Here is a 10,080-nt window from a genome sequence, read left to right as displayed (position 1 = left end):
ATGAGACCACAGAAATTGGTATAGATAATTTATATATCAACAGAAATAAAAGTTGTGAACAAGGGGCATATAAACAGAAATATTTAGTAGATGTATCTCATATGGTTCGTTACGCTAAAGCGTGATCTGTCTACGCTGATTTCATAGCTAGACCAAAGCCTTTAACATCAGAGCTTCAACTACAGGAGTATTTTCCCTTGTCCCGATATCCAGGCAATTCATCAGGACATTACCACGTATTAAGACGTAGGGATTGTCTTTTGATATAAAAAAATAATTAAATATGATAGTTCAACAAATTGGGTTTATTTATGATGAAAATACAGGAACGGCTTTTAACACAGTTCAAAATCAAATCTTCTTACACAATGAAATCAATGAATAACATTGATAAAGTTCACTGTCAGTGAGAACTGGACCACAGAAAACCAGAGAACCGAGAACCAAAAACTGAAGCCGAGAACCGATTAGAAAAAACAGTTCCTGATTGTAACTTCCAAACTGTTGTCAAACCAATAGAACTCTGAAAACAATCTTTTATGGCATCCATGTGCTTCTTTTAAAGAGGAAGTTCTAATAATCTAGGAACACTTGTCTTTTCCCTCCAGACGTAAATGTCAATACATTAGACATTAGAAAATGCAGATTATCCAGACCAATTGGATTTAGACTACAAATATTAAATTATTAATGAAATTGGAATCAGACCACTATACCCCTTTGGCACTGCGCACCTGGAATATTTAATTCGGTTATAACCGAATAGAATAATCCGATCCAGTTCGATACGGTTGGGTTTGCTTTTTCACTTATCAAGATAGCCACTTTCCAATTTTCCATACCTCCCGAGGATGCGTTTTTCTATCATAATATTGAATTTGTGTTGGGCATCACCGTAACTTTCCTTTTTTAGTATCACGTAAGTCTGTGACCTTGCATTTTTGGCTACAGACGCTTTTGACTGTTATAAATTGCAGACGAGTGCTTAATTTCGTTAAAGAAAATTTTGATGGAACCGCAGACGTGACAGGGGGGTTATGATGGTGTTACATAAATAGTTAAGGTAACTACAAAAATATCCATCTTTCCGAATATATCTGGGCTTGGTTTTTCTGTCTTTACACCAGCTGACAAAGTTTCAAAATAACAGAGGCTGGAATAGAGGCAAATGTTACGGCTTTACAGGCAAGGTAAGCTTACTCTTCTATACACCTGATACCACTTTTCATTATGAAATACTAATTTATCAATGCTTGATACACAATGTAATGTATTGCCAATATGTAATTTCTTATTTCGGGTTTCTTTTTGCGGTACAGATCGTTAATACTTTTTTTTTTAATACATCAGCCAACTTTATGATGGAATTATCGCCAAGGAGAGTATCGTAAAAATCCTGAGCACAATTAGATGTGGGGATATCGGATTTGAGTATGAATTGGTGTGATGGTATCTTTCTCCTTCTCCCCATCTCAGTGTTTGTTACGAGAGAAAGTATGGTGTATTTTCCGACCACAATTATTGTTACTTGCTACCCGCGTCTTGACAGTATTAACAGAAATAATTTGCTTAATATGATGTACCAAAAAATGAAATGGAGGAAAAATATGAATTATGAAAAGTTTTATTTCAAAATGTGACCTCTTACAACTATTTCAAGATAAGCGCTTAATCAGCAATAATGAATTGCATTATATGTCTGAATATGCCTTACGAATAGTACATTTGAGTTGTAATTTCTCGATAAGCAAGTGTTCTTTTCAACACTATAACTTCAAGTCGCAATTTTTTCGTTACTCCCTCACTAAAATTATTAGCATCCAACTCTGTAGGGGTGTCTTCTGCATTTGGTTGTTCAGACTCAGTGTCTATTTGTTTTATACATTCACAAATATTCTCATCTAATTCCTTATCGACTTTGTTCGACCAACCGTTTTCTTCATAAGTCTCTAAAGAGTTATTTCCCTTAAAGGCAAGTTCACCTGTAGAGTCATCGGGAACAATGTCAGATAGTTTAGATAGATCTTCAGATTGAATATTTTCTTCAACATAATTGGGCGATAATTTTTTATTTGAGTCAAGTGGTTCTCCTATGTCAATGGGTTCAATCGATAACAGTCGTAATACGTCAACTTCCTGTGGGTCACGATTTTCACTTAAAGAAATCGACTGACATTCGTCAATTTCAAAAGAACTCTCACGGTTGTTAGAATTATTGGTGTTCAGACGTGCAACCTCTGATATCTCGTTCTGGTGCATATCCGTTGTAATTGGCATCTTAATGACGAATCTGGTTGAGGTACATGCTTCCGAATCTCCTTTGTATTGCGAAAAGTCAGTCAAAGATTTGTTTATATCATGTGTAACACTTGATTGGTTTGTCATAGCTTTTGATGCCTTTCTCTCACGCAAAACGCTAAACGGCAGCTCGAGTTTTGTTTCTGAAACACTAGATACACCAAGCACACATGTGGTTGAAAGTTTATTGTTGGATTTTTTCTCGCGCAGTCGATTTATTTCCTGTTGGTAAAAGTTTCCAAAAGATTTTTGTCTAGACCAAGACACGTTGTCAAGGTCACACATACCGATTTCCTTGGGCACAATAAACTTAGTGTCCATGTTCTTGTTGTACGGAGTGTATGACCTCAGGTCAATTGAATGCTTTTTAGGGCGTTTATCGTGAATGACGTTAGGTGCAAATTTTAAGAAAGGGCGACATTCTAGACGTTTCACGTCTTGTACAGCAGGTTCCAATGTCTCATCTCTTTTTATTAAGGGAATATGCTTAGTTGCTATTGTTGTCCTTCTTGGAGTGTCCTCATAAGTTATTCGTCGCTCGATAGTATATTGACCCTTGATCTTCTCCTCTAAAGACTTCTTAACATTCGGCAGATTAGCTGGTGGTACATCACTCCGTTGAATTGGAAACAATGGCGGCGTCGGAGCACTAAGAGCACTTAGTCCTTCGGTGAATGTAAATGGTACTTTGTTGCTAGCCAATGGAAGAATCGAGTGTACGGGAATATCTGATAAATGAGTTTCCCTTTCTCTCACACATCGTGGTTGGATCTTTGGTAAACATAATGAGGATGGTTTAAAGTGGTTGTGATATTCTCTAGGCAGTTCTGTAGTAGGTTCTGGTTTCCCAATGTCACAAAACTCTACGAAAGCAGTGGGAAACGTTCTAGGTTTATGTTTACCGCGGAAACTATTTCCAGATAAGAACGGGAGATAATAGTGTTTGTAGTCATGTTCATCCGCCATAACTATTTCAATGGATTTAAAATCGACTATTGTCCTCTAACTGATTATATGATTTTCATATCCAGATGTACATGCTTGGTGGCTGAAAGAGAATCGAGACACGAAAATAATGATGGAATACGTCAAAATAAAACTCTGGTGAATCCGTACAAGATAGAATCCATTGCTAAAGAAAAATTAGCTTATTAAGGTGAGCACTTTTATATCAGTTTTTGATTAACATCAACACAAGTCGTAATGATCTGGCAATTGGACAGAAGATAACAAAACTCTTAACATGCAAAATCCAAATTGGTGAGAACGTTTCTTATCAATGACAAATTTTTGATCATCGATAAATGGAAATCGATGAAATCGATAGGCATCGTTCTTACCTTTTAATGAACTTACACAATAAGATAACTGTTAAAAAATAAAAGCAAATTTCACGCAATAATGATCAGAAACAAATTTTCTACATATCCCGTACATAACAACGGGCGTAACCATAACATTTCTTCGACAGTTTACAATTTTTTCTGATTCCAAATTAACAACACTCCGACTTCAATAACCCACCACATAAGTGAAGTCCGAAGTGAAATCTTAGTTGCTAGGTTGAATAAAACAAGTCGATTGGTCATCTATATATAAAGATCCATCCTAATCCCACTCAACATGACCCACGAATTCTAAGATATAAAAAGTGTCAGGCCAATCCCAGGTAATATATCCGATAGATTAATAACGAATCAATGAATAAAATCAATAACTTTTCTTAAGAATTAATAACCTCGGCTAAGAAAGAGAATTAACTTTTCTTATCGTATTAACTCGCAAAATACGTTCGTGAGCCTAAACAAACCACAAGATTAATTTGTGATATGGATCAGTATCTGGTCGAGATTTTTTGGATACTATATATAGGAACCAAAACAGCAAATGATAAGGAGCAAGTAGAAACTATAAATATAAACTTAAAATGTTAGATGTTTTTTACAAATTTTAAAAAATCTCAATAAGCAACATCCAACTTCAGTCAACGTCAGTCTGAAAAAGAATAGTTTTTCTGATACCACTTTCTACAAAACAGATTCCATTGCAGAGACAAAGACTATATTTATGAAACAATACAAAATCCACTAATACTTCAAATAAATCCTTTCATATTAAAAACTTACTAATTTTCAACCCATACCGCAAATGAATTGTTTATAATGCTGTCAGATATACTAATTTTCAAGTAATTTCACGAACAAGTGGGACCGATAAAGGAGCATCTAACATGCAAAATTTAATTTATTTGTATCATATAGATGGACTATCCATCTGAACATTGAGGCCTGAACATGATCTAAGTAAGTCCATTTCGCAAAAGGGTCTTGTCTGATACTGTTCGAAATACGAGTAGTAGGCTACAGAATATATTCAGACTGATGCAGTACAAAATATATTTCAGATGCAGCCATAAATTCGAGTAGTACAGAATACATTCAGATACAGTCAGAAATACGAATAGTACAGAATGAATTTAACACATAATATAGTAAACCATGCTACTTGAACAAAATCATTAAATGGTATATTGGCCAATGGGACTTATTTTAGTATTATTTGAACATAGAGGTACTTCATCTGTCTGAATCAGTGAAGGCCGGCACAGGATCTACTAAGTTAACCCATACCGCAAATGAATTGTTTATAATGCTGTCAGATATACGAGAAGTACTGAACGAATCCATAATATGGATGGTTACCGATACGCATGTTACCTGATTGGAAATCCTGTTATTAACATAGATACCGGTACAAATTTCAGTGAGGGTTTCCTCATCCAATTCAATGACCAATTTTATCCATAAAGTACCAATAATCCTTAATTCATCACCTGTTTTAACTTCAATAGTTTGCTACAGTTTAAACAGCGGATGTCAGACTATTTTTTTTCTAGGCTTTATTTGACTAGCCTCATTTCTTTCACTAATACCATACCTTTTGGAACTGCTGGATTTCCACATTTCTTTCTACTAGCATCAGTGCTTCTCGCATTAAATTGTGGTTTCAATCATTATCCAGCTTCGTCCAAACGCTTGAACTCTGTTACAAAAGATCGATGAAGTGCGCTTGAAAATAATATAATGTCGACCAAGACGTAAAAAATAAGCTATTAGAGACATTATTTTAACATCCGTCAAGACATATAGATGAGTTTAAATGTCTTCTCTTAAAACAATTCACGACTGATTTTAGTTTTAAATGAATTATATAAAGAGGATGGGAGGGAAAATATAATGAAGAAAGAAAGAAGGCTAATATTAAATTATATTTTACAAGGATAACAACTTAAATTTGTTCACAAATGATTTCTACCAGCTGGTCCACGCTCTTGGCATTAATCTTTCTAGGATTATCTGTACCCATTTACAGCTCGGTTGACTAGAATTTATGAATCACGATGAAAAATCACAACTTGAGGCGGTCGTTTCCTTTTGAAAGATTTATTACAGAGTTATTTCCCTTTGAGTGTAACTGTGTATTGGCATAATCTGATCAGGTTTCGCCTATTTTAATTCTAGAGTCATTCCAAAAATACGGTACCGGATATATCACATTCAAAATAGATGTTATCTACTCTGGAATAAAAGAGAAGACAGTTTTATTCCGGTTTATTCATTGATAATGCATGTGTACGTATCAAGTATATAAGTATATCGCGAATTGATCTCAAATAGATGAAGATTTTAACGAAATTACTAGAGCATGTCAGTTTGTGAAAATCGTTAAAGTGCGTGTTTTCTGATCGTTCCATTTAGATATGATATAATGAATACAACTGAAGAACAATAGCTACTCTCTGACTGATTTTTTTCAACTGTATGCCATTTGTCTGAGTATGTCTTCGGGTCCATACAAATTTATGGTACAGTGATTTTACATTTGAAATAGACACAATTTCCTTCCCAAAAAATTCACATGAAAATAGCCTACTTTTCGGAATTTTTCAAAATTTAGTTCAGTAAACATTGTAGTCAGAAAGTATTTATATCACACCTTGATTTGTCTATAACACTGATATTTTCAGTATATTTTTTTAAAGGGAATGGACACTGCGGTAAATGGAACTCCATGTAATTAACCTCCTCTACCATGGTCAATGACGTAGATTTGTTATGAAGTATGCGTGGCGTCACCATATTATTTAATATAAGTCAGGATCATTCTTTCACTTTCACTATAATCTAATTACTACATATCTAGTTATTACTTTAACCGTTATAAAGTTGAAAATCTGTTCTACGAATCCCTGCCACTGCTTATCACTATATTTGTCGTAACTGTTGTCAGTTTATTCATGTATCTATATATATTGAAAACTGGAATGGTGCAAATTGTTGCTAATAGTGTCCCTTATAAACATAAAAATTTAGAAAATCCCTTAACAATCCTTTTTGTGGCACCAAAAGAAAGATTGCAGTTCGTTTTGATGTCTTCTGTAATTCGATATAGGGAGAGAGTTACTGCTGCAATTCTCAATAATTTGGAGAGAAATAAAGCAACATATTTCTTGGTCAACTAAACATAAAGTTCAGTAACAGTCCTATTAAAAATAATAAAAACACCCCTAGCACACCCCTAGTCTCTCATGTTAATCGTAAAGGTTTTCATTCCATCCAAGCTCAGGCTATCTGCAGACATATAGTACTGCCCTGGTACTGTTCATGATTCCAGAGTAATTCAAAAATCAGACTTGTGTGCGTATGTGTAATATGGTGAATCATACTCAAGCTGATGCAGCACAATTTCAGATTCCAAAACTTAGGCAACATATTCTACTATACAACGGATAATAATCGTAATAACTGTCATAGCTAATGTTATATAGGAGTTTAATATATTACTATTTATTTCTATAACTTATTAGAAGATTACAGGTGTTCCATATTGCCGAGTGTTATTGATGATTTTGATCAACTATCACCTGAAGAACAAAAATTCTGTGGACAATTAAACAATTTCTTTTGTGGCCTGCATTTGTTGGTAGGAATTGCAGATGTGTGCGAAGCCTCAATAAAAAAAGTTTGAAACATATTATTTAGACGGACAAAATATCAGATCTGCGAAACTGCCAGAATTGAAGCGCTTTCATAAGTCAGAAAGTGGAACCTGTGCGTCTCCTTCGCATGTGCAGCAAACTTTTGCCAAAGGGGAGGATCAAAAGAATGGAGTAATTTTACCCTGGAGTACATTTTTGAAGAATCGAAAAAGATGCAATCAAATAATTCAGTTTAAACAACCGTTTTAATGTTGTATTTGTGATTGGTCAGGCTGTCTTTTTTCACAGAGAAGAAATTGTTGAATTTTTTGGTAATGTACACGGATCATCAATCACGTCTTTGAAAGCAACTGTATTTGGCAGGAGCAAAAGCTTTTGGACTAATTTCAGTAAGGGATAAAGGCCTCAAACTGTACTTTCTGTCAACAGAAGAAACAACTGAGGGGTGTTAACTGAGAGAGACTCAATGTATATTACTTTAAGAATGTAATCTTTTTGAACATTAAATGAGCATGCACACAGCTCACTACTGAATGTTGTTTTAAGACAGTTGTTACTTTAAGAATGTACACTTTTAAACATTCATGCATTCATTCATTGAATAGTTGATTCTTCAAGTGTCAAGATGTCAGGTTCTAGTGATGATGATATATTTATTACCCAAACAAAGACTTGTGAAATAGATGATTATAATTTAGAAACGGATACTGTTCTTAGTGATGCTCTGAATGTGGAGGAAAATTATGTAAAAGAAGCCATACAGTTACCAAAGTTTGATATGAAGTACTCTGATATAAGCGATGTTGAAACACCAAATTTGCCAGAAAATGTCAAGAGTTCACTGTGGTTTTCCAAGCCCCTGCATGATTCTGATCTAAAAAATTTGGTTAAAAGTGGTCTTAGTATTAAAACTGAAATTAAACTAGATGGGCAGTTAATTTGTTTAGTATGTGGAAGAAACACAATACCAATAATAACTCTGAAGAAAAAGGTTTATTTAATCTTTCCAGTCAAGAATTGAATGAGGCACTTTACTTTTTTATAGCTGAAGTGCGTAAGGAATCCGGTGATAATTATAAACCAAATACTTTGTATGAGATTTTTATATCTATACAGCACTACCTTCGTCAGAATGGACGTTTAATAGCCTTTATGGATATCAGGGTTTAAGAAGTGTTCTGAACAGTAAAATGAAGGAGTTGTCGAGACTTGGACTGGGTATTAATACCAAGAAGTCAGAAGTTATTACAATAGAACAAGAAGAGATTTTATGGAGTAAAGGCTTGTTAGGTGAAAGTAACCCACAGCAGTTATTGGATACTCTTCTTTTCTTGTTTGGATTACATTTTGCACTGCGAGCTGCTGAAGAATTTAAGGTTTGGTATGAACACTCAATTGTCTGTTAAGTATGACTTAGAAGGTAAAAAATATATGCAGTGCATAGAAGATGTTTCAAAGACAAACCAAGGTGGTTTAGATCACAGGAAAGTCAGTCCTAAAATGACAAGGGCTTATGAATATTCTAACCCATTAAGATGTCCAGTTAGATTATATGAAAAGTATATAGCTCTGCGTCCAAAAAACGGTACAGTTGATGTATTTTATCTGCGTCCAAAGAAGATGCCATGCTCTGATGTTTGATACTGTGATTCTCCTATAGGAATTCATACCATACAGTCCACTGTTAAACGTTTATGTCAGTCGGCTGGTATAATTGGAAACTTTAGTAATCATTCCCTTCGTGCCACAGCTACAACTCGTTTATATCAAGCTGGAGTGGACGAGCAATTCACTGGACACCGATCTAATGCTTTACGAGCATATAAAAGAACAAGTGATGCCCAGCAAGCCTCTGTGAGTTCAGTATTGCATAGTGGTTCCAAAAAACATAAATTGGAAGAATTGGTGGATACAAGTCCAACTAAATTTAAGCAAGAACGTTGCGTTAATGAGGAAACCAGTGACAAAGAACATAAGGAACTCAGAGAATTCAAACTTTCAATGCCAGGAATGAATTTGTCCATGAAATTTTGATTTATTTGACTGTAGTATTGCTTCAAAAATTGCAGTAATATGTTTGTTCTAGTTATCTGAAAATCTGTTCTTTTTTAAGTTTAATAATATACTATTTTTTCCAAAAACTGTACATTCTTAGGTCAAAGAAAGTACAGTTTTTGGAAGTTGTGAGTAGGTGTTCACAAAAACAGTACATTCTTTGAAATAATGGCCTAAAACAACAAAGGACTACTGTCTAACTATGTTTTAAAAATTTATAAATGCACCTTTGTGGCGTTAAATTGAGGAACCTGGGAACATATTAGACATGAATGAACATTATATCGACCTTTGTTACTTTCCTTCAGGATACTTCAACGGAAAAGAAAATTAATTTTATTTTAGGAATCTCCACTCCATTTAACACAATGATTGACACAAATGATGATATTTTAAATTCCCCCATGCAGCCTGTGGAAGAAATTGATAAAATACTACACCAGATATTAGAAGGACTTTTTCTAGCTATAAAAGAGCTCATTGTAAAAATGGTGCCAGAACATTTACCTGGTGGAAAATTTTGAGAAGCCGATGAGCAAATTCGTGCCTCTTCTTCATCAGCAATGAAGCATAACAAGCTTCATGAATTTATTCTAGGGCAATTAGACTACCTTGTTTCTTTCAGACCAAATGCATCAGTACAAACAAATAAGGCATATTAAATGTATGCCTTTCATAAAACAGCAAAGTGGTTAAAAGAAACTCTGATGACGAAAAGAGGAAATACC

At 34.5% G+C, this 10,080-nt stretch overlaps 2 protein-coding genes across 2 annotated transcripts; one reads left to right on the top strand and one right to left on the bottom strand.

The window, feature by feature from the left end:
• Window positions 1-1,710: 1,710 nt before the first annotated feature.
• LOTGIDRAFT_161065 (hypothetical protein) lies at window positions 1,711-3,264 on the bottom strand (the record flags this gene model as incomplete). Its single annotated transcript, XM_009056306.1, has 1 exon — window positions 1,711-3,264. One exon carries the CDS (start codon window positions 3,262-3,264, stop codon window positions 1,711-1,713), a length of 1,554 nt encoding a protein of 517 aa, XP_009054554.1.
• A 4,658-nt stretch (window positions 3,265-7,922) lies between these two features.
• On the top strand, window positions 7,923-9,876 carry LOTGIDRAFT_161064 (hypothetical protein; the record flags this gene model as incomplete). Its single annotated transcript, XM_009056305.1, has 5 exons — window positions 7,923-8,288; window positions 8,461-8,673; window positions 8,735-8,882; window positions 8,958-9,151; window positions 9,661-9,876. The coding sequence occupies 5 exons, from the start codon at window positions 7,923-7,925 to the stop codon at window positions 9,874-9,876; spliced, it is 1,137 nt and encodes a 378-aa protein (XP_009054553.1).
• Window positions 9,877-10,080: the final 204 nt, after the last annotated feature.

Source organism: Lottia gigantea, assembly GCF_000327385.1.
Source record: "Lottia gigantea unplaced genomic scaffold LOTGIsca_27, whole genome shotgun sequence".
Classification (NCBI taxonomy): Eukaryota; Metazoa; Mollusca; class Gastropoda; family Lottiidae; genus Lottia; species Lottia gigantea.
The sequence above is the reverse complement of the archived record's forward strand: the minus strand, read 5'-3'. Positions and strand labels throughout refer to the sequence as shown.